The following is a 15,444-nucleotide window of genomic DNA, read 5'->3' on the forward strand; positions in this document are numbered from 1 at the left end:
TTCTTTCTTTCTTTCTTTCTTTCTTTCTTTCTTTCTTTCTTTCTTTCTTTCTTTCATTAAAGCACTATTGACTAGCTTAAAGCCAACCCAGAATCATGCAACTATACTATACTCCGCAAATAGCTTCTGGCCTAATAATGAACAGTATGTTAGCAGTGTTTTATTTGTATGTTAGGCTCACACCTGAGGGAAATTGTGCCAACTCTCGTTAGAAACGAAGAATTGGTTTGCCAGCAATCTTAAAAAATAAATTATATTGTTTCAACAGGCTGTGAAATCTGCAGTGCAGACCCTCACCGTTGGGGGAGTAGGCACTTCTCAGTTTAAAACGATAATTCCCTTGGCAACGGCACCCAACGTTCAGCAAATTCAGGTACCTGGAAGCAAATTCCATTATGTCCGGCTTGTAACTGCCACAACTGCCAATAGTACAGCACAACCAGCCAATCAGAATCCCAGCACCAGCACTGCAAATCTCCAGCAAGGTTAGAAGACTTTTTATTTAAATATATGTTATGATAATTGGAAGGTGCTTAAGAAAAATGCAAGTAGGAAACTACAAAAGAATTTTGATGAGAATGGCAAACTGGAACACATGCTTTATGAAAGTTGAAAGCTTAGCTGGAATTGGTTTTCTATTTTTTTTAATAGATTTAGGATTGAAACATGATTATTTGTTATTGATCGTTGCTTAGTTGGAGAATGCCATAAGGAAATGCCACTTGATTAAGATTTAATTATGACCATAGTTTGCTCGTCTTACTCACATGATCAGCTTTGCTTCAGAATTCTCGGGAGGTGTTTCAGAATTACAATAATGCTTGTTGCATTATTTTTCATAGCTTGTGTAGTGTATTAACCAACCATGTAATAAAGATTTGATATTTATGTTCACTTTTATTTAAAGTTCTGAAAGATTTTCTTTTAAAGGTAGACCATTTGGCAACGTGGGTGTAAAGCTCTATGGATTAATTTCAAACAGTAATTTGAACCATTAATCAATTTTCAGTTAATATGTTTGCAACTGGGATTTGCATCAAAACGTTGCAGTGGGCACTGATATCCCTCCTCCTTGCTTCATTTCTCTTCCCCCCCCCCCACACACACACTTTTTTCATTCTTCCCATCACACTGACCACTTCATAGCTACTGGACACATTTTTACCTTCATTAGAATTGGGGGGTTGAGGGTGGAGGTTCCCTACTCAAGTTGTATCTGAAATCTCAATGTTTTTGTATGCCTTGGAATTCTCTTAAGCCTGCTTGTGAATTGTTAGCGGGCTTCATAAGAAAAACCTTGCAATGTGGAGTGCTTCCAAGCATTCCTGTGGACCAGTAGTCTCCATCCTTGGCAACTTTAAGACTTGTGGACTCCCAGAATATCTCATCCACCCAGGCTGGCTGGGAAATTGTGGGAATTGAAGTCCGCAAATCTTAAAAAGTTGCCAAGTTTGGAGACTCCTGTTATACACCCCTGCAACACAATTTCCCACGTTTTCTTGCTGAACTTTTCCCTTTCTTGGGCATGTCTGTCATTTATTGTGTTTGAACGTCTTCCTCTAGGATGTTCTGTAATTATTATTATTATTATTATTATTATTATTATTATTATTATTATTATTATTGCCATTTGCAACCTTTGGTCCACCAAGTCTGCTAATATTATCATAGCAACATAAGTAACAATTCTTGGGAAACAAAATTGGAATTAAAATGTACAACCCTGAAAACAGCTCTGCGTTGCTTTGACTTATTTTTGACATTAAAGTTACCCAAATATACTGAACATATACACTACTGTGGAAATTGTGTTGCTGCATTCAAAATGCTCGTATGGGCCATGTTCTTATTTTGTTTCCCCGACATTTAGCTTCTAAACAAAATTGTATCTGGTTTTTTAATAACAAACTTTTTTTCAATTCATGACATTTTTCTGTAGCTATTTATATATGGGCCGGAGGGTAGGACTTGCTGGTTAGCGTATCTTGCTGAACATGACATAGCTCAAGATAGACCTACCAGCTTATGTTCTAATAGATGAGAATGAGGGAGGACTGGATATTTAAGGAAGCTTTTTCTTAATGTCTTAGAAAGTTGTGTATTGTATCTCATTCAATTTCTTTTGAACAGCAAAACCAGTGGTGGTGAATGCAACCCCTGTGCGGATGTCTGTGCCTATTATTCCAGCAACACAGACAGTCAAACAAGTAAGTTCCTCGTACCCCAGCTTCCTATGAATTCCTAGCTTTTCACAGAAACTTTCAGTTAATTTAACTCTGACTATCCTTATAAAGTTATTTGTTGCAAAAGATTATAGTGCGATATACAAGAGAGATGTCCTGAATATTTCCTTCCTTGCAGGTAGCCCCCAAACCAATGAACACAACTTCACAGATAGTTACCACAAGCCAGCCACAACAAAGACTTATTATGCCTGCCACGCCACTGCCACAAATCCAGCCCAACCTCACCAATCTTCCCCCTGGCACTGTCCTGGCCCCTGCTCATGGCACAGGAAACGTGGGATATGCATTTCTCCCAGCTCAGTACGTCACACAGGTATGATATTATGGGAAGGAGTTTACAAAAATAATAGTGTTTATAACTAATACCCTTGGAGAAGAGACTAGAGAATTTGTATATTTGGTAGCTGGAGGCAGTTTCTCACCTTCCAAATCTTTTCAGCATGCTGGCTAGAAAATTCTGGGAATTGAAACCCACGCATCTTAAGGTTACTGAGGTGAGAAGGGCTGGTTTAAGGGATGCTGTGAGAAAGAGCTCATTAGTAAGGTTAAATCTTAGAAATAATCTGAGATGTTTTCTTCATTTTGAAAGTTGAGATTAAACATTGCAGAGTATATGAAGCAGTTACCTGCTTAACATAGTCTAGAATTTGTCAGTTGCTCTTCGAGAAGAGGGAATGTTCTTTATTCCCTAAAAATCCAGGGGGAAAAAAAATTGGGACAAGACTGTAAGAAATGAAGTGTGACATAATGTAATTTAGGTGGCTAAGCAGAATGTATTTCTGCAATATCACATTTAGAGAAACTCAGCTTGGCAATATTTAAAGGGCAACTGCAGGCAAGAAAGAACAGCTGTTCTTCAACATTGTCTTCCGTAGCCTGTGCATTCTTCACATGTGTGGATGTCACCACCCAGAATTCCCCAGCCAAGCTTCTAAGAGTTCTGAGTGTTGAAATCCATAATTTGGAGGGTAGCCAGCTTGTGTAAAAGATGCAAAAAAAAAGTTAATGACAGCAAAATACTTTTATGGGAAGCATAAAATATGAATAGGGAAAATCAGGTTCACAAGCTTGATTTGGGTTACACTTTTCCCTTCAGCTCTAATTTTTTTCAGGTATTACACATTCTGAATAAATCCTGGATCAGTTTTTATTTTGCTTTTAAGATGCTCATCCATTCTGACGTTATCTAGCCTTAAATGTATTGAGGGGGGGAAATGGGTTATCATAAAATGAGTTTCAGAAAATCTGTAAAGAAATGTTTTGTAGAAATCCACTAAAGCAGGGGTCCTCAACCTTGGCAACTTCAAGACTTGTGGACTTCAACTCCCAGAATTCCTCAGCCAGCAAAGCAAAGCTGGCTGAGGAATTCTGGGAATTGAAGTCCACAAGTCTTAAAGTTGCCAAGGTTGAGGACCCCTGCACTAAAGGCAATAAGAGCCCAAAGCAAATACTGGAACTGCAGAGAATTATAACATTATTGTAAAAAAAACAGCGGTGGGAACAGGATGTACCATGCTTAGCAGAAGATTCCTGATAGTTTTCTGCAGTTTTGACTCCTGAAGCTAGCGTGCTTCGACAGCACCAACTGAAAATCAACGTAGCATGTTTTATGTATGTGCAGTCAAGCAGGCTGTTATTTTAAGTGACGTGGTAAATTTGCCTATCTCTTTCTTCACTTTAAGCCTTTATTCACAATCAACATTGCAACTACAGTACAAGAGATTAGACCAGGGGCCTTCCAACGTGGCCCTTTTATGACTTGTGGACTTCAACTCCCAGAATTCCTCAGCCAGGCACGCCTGGCTGAGGAATTCTGGGAGTTGAAGTCCACAAGCCATAAAAGGACCACGTTGGAAGACCCCTGGATTAGACTATCCTTGTAGGTATACTAGATTGGAAGATATCATCCAAGACCAAGTTTCTAGAAAGCCTTATTGCCTAAAAATACCAGTGACCATCTTATGACTTCCAAGAATGGAAAAAGAAAGGGGTGTGATTAATGCAGCTATTTGTGAAAATCCTCATCTACAAACAGCATGTCATGCCTTAACTGTGTGTGTGTGTGTTTTTTAAGCTACAGCAGCCATCTTGTGTCTCCATAGCGAGCAGTACTAATCTTAGTGGGACATCAAGTATCCAGACCCAAGCCCGGCTTCCATTCAATGGGTGGGTATTGTCTATATAAATTACGCAACATGCATATTACATGGAAGGAAATGAGATTGGAAAAAGTATTTACTGTAATGTTCAGCTGCTCAAAAAAAACAGCTGCTGCAATCATACCGTCTTGTCTATGTACACTTGATATTGAAGATTTTTCCTTCTTTGTTTTGCATAACTTGGCTACCTGATCAGGTTGTCGTGTTATTGATTTGGTTATTTGATCCCAGAGTCTCAAGACAGAAAACAATTTGAAAACAGGCCGTTAAAAAGAGATAAACATAGAGAGAGGATCTTTCAAATATTAGAATATGACCTTGCAGCCATCTGTTAGGCTTAGCCTTTATATAGAAGAATCCAATAAAAGAAGAGCCAGTCCATCCATCTAGCTTATTTTTACATCATATTTTCCTGGTAACACAGAGTCAAAAGTCAGATTTGAGGAAGATGGCCTACCTGGAATTGCCTTTCCGTTTCTTAGAAAAAAAGGGATGTTTTTGTAGTTGCCACCTGGATAGGTTTCTTTTTAGAGTATGTATGTGCGTATGATTTCCAAAAGAGCTCACCTATGAATTTTGGATTGTTGCTAACGTGGGCGTACTTGCAAAGAGGAGTTTAACGAAGTTTAAACTGTCTAGTTTAATGAAGAGAAGGGCGAGGGGGGACATGATAGCAGTGTTCCAATATCTCAGGGGCTGCCCCAAAGAAGAGGGAGTCAAGCTATTCTCCAAATTACCTGAAGGCAGGACAAGAAGCAATGGATGGAAACTAGTCAAGGAGAGAAGCAACCTAGAACTAAGGAGAAATTTCCTGACAGTTAGAACAATTAATCAGTGGAACCACTTGCATCCAGAAGTTGTGAATGCTCCAACACTGGAAGGTTTTAAGAAGAGACTGGACAGCCATTCGCCTGAAATGGTATAAGGTTTCCTGCCTGAGCAGGGGGTTGGACTAGATGACCTCCAAGGTCCCTTCCAACTTATTATTACCATCCAAAAACAGTGATTTGTGTGGAAATTTAGGCACTGTTGTCAAATGACAGCTTCTTCCTCATTGGAATGAATGAATGGCCACTTGCCACCTGATTCTCATCTAAAGTTGTGCCTTACTGGAAAGAGCCCAGGGGGAAAGCCACAGCAGATAGGCTGTGCTTCACTTGGTGTCTTAAACAATTTGTCTTCTCATAACGTATCAACCTTGTTCTTTTGAAACGCTGATCTGTAGGAGCGCTTTGCTCAATGCCTCTGAGTCACGCTTCTGTCCTCTGATTGTGGAACACGTTGAGTTGAGTTGAGTAGGCTAAGTTGTGAAGGGATGTTATGTTGTTTAAATGGGAAAATATCAGAAATGTCATATTCTTCTTTAGAAAACAAAATGGGGCTTCACCCCATCACATCAGCTGGTCTCGCTTATTCAGGCAAGGAAGGTATGCTACGGACCCCGTCAGTCAAGGAATTTTGTCTGGCAGGGTCTATAGGGGTAGGCAACCTCGGCTCTTTTATGACGCATGGACTTCAACTCCCAGAATTCCTGTCAGCTATGCTGACTCAGTAATACTGGGAGTTGAAGTCCATGCGTCATAAAAGAGCCGAGGTTGCCTACCCCTGGTCTAGGAAGAGAGCCTTCTCTGCTGAATTTATGGAATGTCCTGCCCCCAGATGTGAGGAAGGCCCACACACTCTTAGTCTTCTGCAAAGGGATCAAAAATTGCTTGTGCGGCCTTGTGGGGGGGGAACATTGGGCTAGCCCTATGAGAGCCCCCTCCTTGCCTGTAGTAACCATCATTAAATCCCCCTCTTGGGATTTTTATCCTTCAGAAGTTCATAGTGTCATTATTTTGTCATTTATTTTTTTAATCCTAAATTAATGTTAATGTTAATTTTTTCTAGATTTCATTTATCAATTGTATTATATTGTACACCCCTCCAGAGCCCTGTTTGAGGCAGATGGGCGATTTAGAAATAAGAAATATAAATAAAAGTCATACTGAAATCTTGTTTTCTAGGGTAATCTCGTCTGAATCTGCAAATCGTCCAAGAAAGCCCTGCAACTGTACAAAATCACTGTGTCTTAAGCTGTGAGTATTATGCACATAATAAATACACATAATAAATCTCCTCTTCGGAGATTTAAAAATCCACTGTGCTGTATGTTAGAAAAAAAATGCTGGAAGAACAAAAGCCACATTTTCCCCAGAGATTCCACTAAAAAATTATTCTCTAAAATCTTCTGAAATGATACTGTCCATTTGCAGGATTAGAATAGGTCTCTGTGCATTGAACTGTAGCTGAATGATTCAGACCTAAAGGCAGACCAACAGTAAACCTGGTTCGCAGAATAAGGGGTGCAAGCCACATTTCTTTTTCTGATATCCACGGGTTATTCCCAGGATGAATTCATGGCTGCTAACCTGAAGGAAACCTACCTTTTCCTTTAGGAGCAGTCCATTCTAGTTTATTTCCTTTATTTTTGCATTGATTTAATCAATTTTTCTATGGATGACCACTCACCTAAGTGACTCTGGGTAGCTACCAAAATGTTATAACAACAATAAGATGATAATATTATATCATCTCCCAAAATGGGCACATCTAACATTCCAGCCTGAATGCCTGTGAAAAACTCAGCTTTTTAATGCCTTACAAAAGCCCAGCGAGGTTGGAACCAATTGAATTAGGAGGAAGGGGACAGGAGGGGGATCAGTCCAACTCCATGTAAGGTGAATGTCAAAAGCCTTTTCTTTAGAGGCAGCCTTTGTTTCTGGTCTTTAATTTATTTGTTCCTTTGAAGGGTCTGGACAATTTTTTATGACTCATGACATGTTAAGAGTTCCTGTTAAGCCCAAGGTTAACGTGCTTACACTCATGAATAAAGGAACCAGGGTGTACACACATGCGCACGCACACGCACACACACTCATCTATCTTTAGGTTAGGTCAGGGGTAGGCAACCTTGGCTCTTTTATGACTTGTGGACTTCAACTCTCAGAATTTCTGAGCCAGCATGGCTCAGCTTGGAGACCTCCCTTTCCCCTCAGCATGGCTGGCTCAGGAATTCTGGGAGTTGAAGTCCACGAGTCATAAAGCGGCCTAGGCCAGGGGTAGGCAACTTTGGCTCTTTTATGACTCATGGACTTCAACTCCCAGAATTCCTGAGCCAGCATGGCTCAGCTTGGAAACCTCTCCCTTTCCCCTCAGCATGGCTGGCTCAGGAATTCTGGGAGTTGAAGTCCACGAGTCATAAAAGAGCCAAGGTTGCCTACCCCTGGGTTAGGTTATAGGTTTGGATAAAGTGCAGCAGATTGCCACCCTCCATGTCCAGAGGTTTCTCCCAACACACTTCTGTGTGGTTGGATGCAGAAGAGGATAAGAGGAAACTCAGCACTGAGTTGGTTAATCATCATTAGAGATTTTTTTTTATCTTTTAACAGATACTGCGATTGCTTTGCAAACGGGGAGTTCTGTAACAATTGCAACTGTACAAATTGCTATAACAACCTGGTCCATGAAAATGATAGGCAAAAAGCAATCAAGGTAAGGGTTTGTTTTTTAAAAAAAATTAACAATTTTGTGTCATAAGCAGGGAATTCTTGGGGAAATACATTTCCCAAGTTCATGGTACCCATGGATTCCTTCCTGAATAATGGGTGGGAACCACAGTTGTTGTCTTTACTACATTAGTAGTGCAGTTTTTCCTGCACAGGACTCTTAACATTTTGTTTTCTCTCTTTCTTCTCTCCGTTCTCTCTTTATAACTACCTTGTTAGGCCTGCCTGGACAGAAATCCTGAAGCCTTTAAACCTAAAATAGGGAAGGGAAAGGAAGGCGAGTCGGACAGGCGACACAGCAAAGGTTGTAATTGCAAAAGGTCTGGATGCCTCAAAAATTATTGCGAGTGCTATGAGGTAAAAAGGAGCTTTTTTGGTGGTGCTTTTTTGTTTTTACTCTTATGAAATCTAATATTTTAAAAATCTAACCATTTAGTTGTAAAATTTACGTGGAATACTAATATTTTACACCTCTTAAATACTCAGAGTTAAGTAGGTGTTCAGTCACCAAAAACCTAGTTAATAAAAAATATCTTCAGTTCTTCTGAAAAAATTCCTAATGTCGATTGATCTTCTTAATGGAGACAATCCCAATGTCTCACTTCTATAAAGGCCTTCCACCATTCTCTCCCTATTTAGTAATCTTTCTGTGTATTTGATGGTGACTGTTTTTCAGGGTTTTCCAGCTTCTATTTTGATAACTTTTTTGTGAAATTGCTTTAATGAGTATCATTTCTACAAAAGAAGCTTCATAATTGTAGCTGTTTGATAGAAGTAAAACTGTACCCCTATTTAAAAATGATCCTATAGATGGAAAAAAATTTTATAGAAGGATGGGGTGATATTTCAGAGTAGTAGGCTTTTCAGGAACAATAAAATTGATTTATTTCAATTTTACTTCCTCCTGTCCATACCAAGTTAGTAAGTTTTTTAATTACTCTACTAGTATTAACTTTCTACACTATTTGTCAAAATGCTTTTGCTATAAATTTAAAAAAATGCTAGCGACATCTTTAATTATAAAAAAAGGTTCAAGAACAATCAAGCAAGCCATCCTGAGAGGATTTGCTACTTCAAGATCATTTAGTTTCAGAAGTTCATTAAGGGTAAATGCGTTTCCCTGCCAGAAATGAGACAGAAATTGAAAATCTGTATTATTTTTGAGGTGGCAATCAGATATTATTTATCTTACAGCATATTTATAGCCTCGCTCACCTTAATTTGGGCTTCAGAAGAATGCACAACTTAGGGTGTTTTATAATAACCATAGGGGGGGAGGGGGGGTTTTAAAGAAAAATTGTATGTTAAAACTTTTCAATAAAAAAAAACTTTTCAATAAAAAAAATAACCATAGGGACGCAGTGGCTCAGTGGGTTAGGACGCTGAGCTTGTCGATCAGATGGTCGGCAGTTTGGCGGGTCGAATCCCGAGTGCCGCGTAACAGAGTGAGCGCCTGTTACTTGTCCCAGCTTCTGCCAACCTAGCAGTTCGAAAGCACGTAAAAAATGCAAGTAGAAAAATAGGGACCACTACGGTGGGAAGGTAACAGCGTTCCGTGCGCCTCTAGTGTCTAGTCATGCCGGCCACATGACCACAGAGACGTCCTCGGACAAGCGCTGGCTCTTCGGCTTTGAAACGGAGATGAGCACCGGCCCCTAGAGTCGGAAACGACAAGCACGCATGTGCGGGGGAACTTTGACCTTTACCTTTATAATAACCATCAAAACTAAATAAGAGGAATAGCAGACTAAAATAATATCTAAATGGAGAAATTGTCTTCAGTTAGGGAGAACGTGATGTAGATGCCATGTAGAGCTATGGTTAGAAAATCTACTTTATACTTGCATAAACAATCCCCGGCACAAGAACATTTCCGTGTACAGAGCTGGAATGAAAGAAAGGTCATTGTGGCAATCCTTGAATTATCATGGATTTGCCAGTAACTTTCTCGCGGAGGTTACACTGAAAGGTGAGGCTCCGAATGTAACCGACTTTGTACCTAGCAGCACTTTTCTTCTGTACATTCCATGCAGTTCTCTTAAGCCGCCATGAAAGTGCATCCGGTTGACGTTTGATTTCTCCCCGTTGCAGGCAAAGATCATGTGCTCTTCAATTTGCAAATGTATTGGCTGCAAGAATTTTGAAGAAAGCCCAGAACGGAAAACGCTGATGCACTTAGCAGATGCCGCTGAAGTGCGAGTCCAGCAGCAAACAGCTGCGAAGACAAAGTTGTCTTCGCAGATTTCAGATCTTTTAACCAGGCCGGCTCCAGTGCTGACCAGTGGAGGGGGAAGGTGTGTTCATTTCTGGTTTGTCAGCTTTGCACCATTTCTCGCATGCAAATTAGATTTTTGAGAGGAGGACTGCCCTTCCACATCTCCTAAGGCAGGGGTCTTCAAACTCGGCCCTTTTATGACTCATGGACTTCAACTCCCAGAATTCCTCAGCCAGGCATGCCTGGCTGAGGAATTCTGAGAGTTGAAGTCCATGAGTCATAAAAGGGCCGAGTTTGAAGACCCCTGTCCTAAGGGCTTTCTTCCTCTCTTCCCTTGGCTAGCTGCTACGCTCTTTTATTTTCCCTCGTTGCTTCTGCTTCTGAGACTGATGGTGAGAGTGGGGTACATTGCATAGATCAGGGGTCTTCCCACTTGGCCCTTCTATGACTTGTGGACTTCAGCTCCCAGAATTCCTCAGCCAGACCCCTGGTGTAGAGACTTCTTTCTGTAAGATGACAAGACCACTTTGGAGATGCCATGTCAACTAGCTACATGACTGTGGTTCTACCAATGACACCGTATCAAGAATTAATCTGAAGATAGAAGTAGGCTTTCCTGAAGAGTGTCAATTATAACAACTACAGGAGGGAATAACGTAGTAGGAATACTCAAAGAGCATTAGAAGTTTTGTCTTCTTGAGTCTCCAGCGAAGTGTGAATGTAATAATTTTCAGTGGCCCCCACGGAAGCATAATTCACCCAAATTACTGGATGGCCAGCGTGCCTGGCTGAGGAATTCTGGGAGTTGAGGTCCACAAGCCATAAAAGGGCCAAGTTGGAAGACCCCTGGTTTAATAGATCCACAGTCTGACTAACTAGCTTCTGACTTCAAAAACAAATTGCCTCAGGATACACCAAATACTTTCGTTGTATTTTTTGGGCTCAATTGTGGTTGTAAATCAGGGCTCTTCCAACGTGGCCCTTTTATGACTTGTGGACTTCAACTCCCAGAATTCCTCAGCTAGCATGCTTGGCTGAGGAATTCTGGGAGTTGAAGTCCACAAGTCATAAAAGGGCCAAGTTGGAAGACCCCTGGCATAGATGAATGGGTGCTGATTTATGATTTTTCCCTGTTGTAGGTGTGAAGGTCCAGCACCTTTAAACCCAAAGACAGAGCTGTCAGACTAATTAATTGCAATCTATAGAAGGCTGAATGTGTAAGTCTTAAGAGGAAAGGAAGCGAAATACAGTTCAAATATATTAGCACTGCTAAGAACCTAAACCTTCCTCTTGTTGCTTGTGAATAGCTCGGAATAGCAGTTGAACTCAAAAGTGTGGTTGTTCCAAGTGCATTGCATGAAAACAGCTCATGCTTTTTTCTCCCACACCCCCATCCCCTCTTTCCAGGTTGCCCTTTACGTTTGTAACGAAGGAGGTTGCTGATGCGACATGTGACTGTTTACTTGCACAGGCCGAACAGACCGAGAAAGCAGGAAAATCAAAAGCTGTAGCAGAACGGATGATCCTAGAGGAGTTTGGACGTTGTCTAATGAGAATCATTAACTCGGCAGGAAAATCCAAAAGTGATCCTTGTGCCATGAACTGCTGATTCTTGAAAATGGGCTTTGCTCGAAACTGGGACACTAAAAAGGCACACAGACACTTTCTCTGGTTCAAAGCAGCCTTCTTCGTTTGTTAACTGGTGCTGTGACGTTTCCATTGGTGTGTGTGTTAACGTAGGAACTTTGTAATGACGCTTACCTTTTTTTAGCTTAACTTTTCTTTTACTTCACAGATACAGGATGCATTTTATTCCCAACCTCTAAACATCCTGGGACAGTGCAAAGATTAGATGGTTTCCTTCCCTTTGTTCTCAAAAGGGTACTCTAGAAGCAATTCTTTCAGTCAGGGGTCTTCAAACTTGGCCACTTTAAGACTTGTGAACTTCAACTCCCAGAATTCCACATCCAGCCCTTGAGGGCTGGCTGGATGTGGAATTCTGGGAGTTGAAGTTCACAAGTTCACAAGTCTTAAAAGTGGCCAAGTTTGAAGACCCCTGCCTTAAATTATTATTTGCAATTGATACAGTTGACTTTTGTATTTAGGAGAAGAAGAAAGGAACTAGTCAGTCTATCAGGAGCAACGTTTGTGCAAAACTAATTGAAATGCCTGGATATTCTTATAAGAACAATATCGGTACACTGGATAGATTTTTCCAGCCCGTTCATTCAGCATCATAGCACAGATTATATTTGCAAAAAAAAATATAGGCAGTGGTACACCTGTGGATGAGATAATGCTGACTGGAAATTATTAAAAATAAATATTTGCTGGAAAACAGCTTAAAAAAATGCAAATTTAGAAGTTGACTTGTTGACCACAATCTAACTCGGTGACAGTGCCTTGTCTGTTGATCTTAAACTATTGACACCATAGCAGTGGTAGCTACAAATATATATAGCATTGATTTAAAAAAAATCAGGGTCCTAATTGATATCTTAATTATTTTGGTATGTTTTTAAAAATACATCACTGTAAAATATATATTCCAAATTTTAATAATTAGACATTTTAATGTCTAGCTTTCAAGGGGATTGATATTTTATTTGAAAAACGTCAGTGTAATTAGATTTTTAACATTTCTGCTAAATGCCCTACGACAAAATGAGGACAAATCTGTCTCTTGTTTGTTTAGAATCTAACTATTGTTATCCAGTCAACTGTTGAGTTTCCCAATTTCTCCTCCAAATACTTCCGTAGACAAATAAAAAAAATCTTAAATTAATTTAACCTTAATTTATATTTGTAGTGTGTAAGCTTTACTCCCATGGCAGGAATATGTGGAAGTAAATTGACGATCATACCCATATTTGTTAGTAGAAGCAATACTGGGGATATTTGTAAACTAAGGAACACTTGGTAATATTTCCTCTTTAATGCTAAAAGGATGACAAGATGATCCTTAGTTTAGCCTTCCCTATATTTGTTTCTTCCCAAAATCTGGCATTCAATTCACAAAATTCCACATCCCTGAAGATTCCAAAAACCCATTGTACCTGGAGATGCTAGAATGAGAGGCAATCTTCAGTTGTGTAAAATGGTGGGTGTTCTTACTATACTCTGTGAGATTCCAGTAGAAGCAAACTTTCGCCATTCTTTTGGGCCTCTTAATGTTTCTCAAATCTTTTTGCCTCCATTCCAGATTATACATGGTGAAATTGTTTTTGAAAAGAGATTTTTAAATGGAAAGGGAAGAAGTCAGTACAGTTTCCTAATATAGTTTTCATCCATTGTCAGCGAATTACTTAGACGTAGCTCATTTATTGCCTTCATAACTTACTGTGTGAGTTTTGTTTTAAAGTGTGCATGGCGCAGTGTGGAGAGTGCATCTTTTGAAGGCTGAGGTGTCTTTTTTTAAAAATACAACAGCTGTGTAATTGTCACTAACAGGCTTCAGTAGGAGGAACAGTGGCCACTCTGCAATAACGATAAACTTTGTACTCACTTATGTCCACCATGACCTTTCACGTGTCTTCAGTCTGTTGGGCTATGGCTGAAGTGGATAAGACAGTGGAAACTTGTAGAGCTATATCTTCCTGTGCAGTACATGAAAATATTTCGATTGGAGAAGGAGGGGAAAGTATTAGTGAGGTGGTGAATCTTTTTTTTTCTTCAGCCATAAACAAGCATTAGTCCCAGTAAGTATTCAGCTGAGATGTTCTTTTAGCAGTGTTCAAACCAATTTCAAGCTGTGCGCGTTCTTTTTGTTATTGAATTGGCTTAGTTTATATTTTAAAAGTGTATTTTTGAAGCATAGTCTTAGGACAAAAAACGTAAGAGATTTCCTTGGGAAAGAGAGAAGAGTGGAATATCATGATTTGGATGGAACTGCTTAGGCGAGAGAACCTTTGTAATAAAAACTTATTAAAATGCAAAACACAACTGCATGGTTTTGTAGTGAAGAAATCGTTAAATGAGTTTATGAATGTCAAAGTTCCATGTTTGAATTAGCAAGCACCTGCTAGATAATGTAGCCTGCTCTGTAATTATAGTGCTGCAATTTTTTTTCCTCAAAATGGATGTTATCTCCATAGAATTGTGGGTGTGTATAGATTATATGTACACACGTAAACACATGTTCTATTGTATTACAATATGTATGTACATAGCAGACTTACTTAAATTACATACAACCCTGAAAGGGAAGCTCTTTATTTCAATATAATTCTTTTACATATAGAATTATTTTTGGGTGAGCGAGAGTTTGTTAATTTTCTGAGTAGATGAAGACTTGCCTTTTTACTACTTTCATAAATGTCCATACAACAAGATTTGTATAAATGTAAACTAGTGTAAGTGGGTAAAGTAAAAATTGATCAAGTTATTTTTCAAACATGCATTGTTTTGTCTAGAATTACATTTGTTTTATGTTGTACATATTCTGTGTCTTATTTTAACTTGCACCTTTTTTGTGATGTGTATTTATAAGTGTGCAGAAAACCTGTGAAGTTTGGATTCTGGTTGTAGATTATGTATAATGGAATTGTGTGTAAAAGATTTGAAGAAGGTGCAATCAAAGAAAGCTAGTTTTTTGTTTCATAAAACAAGCTGTCTCTTCTACATAGCTTGGATCTTCTCCCCTTTGAGTTTTTCTTGGTTGTTTGCATGAAAGTGCTCACAGGTTAGTAAAATATATCAAGATCTTGACAGCAGCTTATCAAATTATGCCTGCATTGTGATCCTCTCTGTCAGCTGAGATTCTGCAGTGTTTCTTTCAAAGCCCCTGTAATAATAATTAGGAGCTGCTTAGCCAGAATGCTTTTATATTGCATCCCCTTATTAGCAGATTTTGAGATGGGGGAGGGTATTTGGGAAAATTTTCTAGTTATGGTTTACATCCAAAAATAGATACAATTTATATTACTAGACCTATTAAAAGAATACACTTTTCTATATTGTAAAAACAAAATGTCAGATAAAGAAAAAAAATAAAATGTTTATACTATTATGTACAAATTGACAAAGGTGTTTTTCTTTGCTAAAGTCAGTAATATGAAGAAATTAAAGTGGTACCTTGGTACTTGTATTTACTTTGTTCTGGGAAGCACGGCGAGTACTAAAAAGGATGAGTAGCAAACAAACTGTAACTTACTACATGACCCTTTGTTTTATGGGAAGGACTTCCAATCTCCCTTTTCCTATGTCAGCGACCTTCCCAGCATGGCTGACTTCCTGTCCACCCTCTGCGACTGTCCCCCAATTCCTTTTGCAGTGTG

The 15,444-nt window shown here is 39.3% G+C and overlaps 1 protein-coding gene across 3 annotated transcripts in view; it reads left to right on the forward strand.

Annotated features, from left to right (window-relative positions):
* Positions 1-15,184, forward strand: part of LIN54 (lin-54 DREAM MuvB core complex component) — a 37,509-nt gene extending 22,325 nt beyond the window's left edge. For all 3 annotated transcript variants that reach the window (XM_083366863.1, XM_083366862.1, XM_083366861.1), the window contains exons 7-15: positions 269-485; positions 2,131-2,207; positions 2,362-2,559; positions 4,321-4,412; positions 6,412-6,483; positions 7,837-7,939; positions 8,173-8,310; positions 10,045-10,247; positions 11,576-15,184. In XM_083366863.1, the coding sequence (XP_083222989.1) occupies positions 269-485; positions 2,131-2,207; positions 2,362-2,559; positions 4,321-4,412; positions 6,412-6,483; positions 7,837-7,939; positions 8,173-8,310; positions 10,045-10,247; positions 11,576-11,777 (1,302 nt within the window). In that variant the 3' untranslated portion in view covers positions 11,778-15,184. The remainder of the gene's footprint in view (positions 1-268; positions 486-2,130; positions 2,208-2,361; positions 2,560-4,320; positions 4,413-6,411; positions 6,484-7,836; positions 7,940-8,172; positions 8,311-10,044; positions 10,248-11,575) is intronic.
* The last annotated feature ends 260 nt before the right edge of the window (positions 15,185-15,444 follow it).

Source organism: Vipera ursinii, assembly GCF_947247035.1.
Source record: "Vipera ursinii genome assembly, chromosome: 7".
NCBI classification, from domain to species: domain Eukaryota; kingdom Metazoa; phylum Chordata; class Lepidosauria; order Squamata; family Viperidae; genus Vipera; species Vipera ursinii.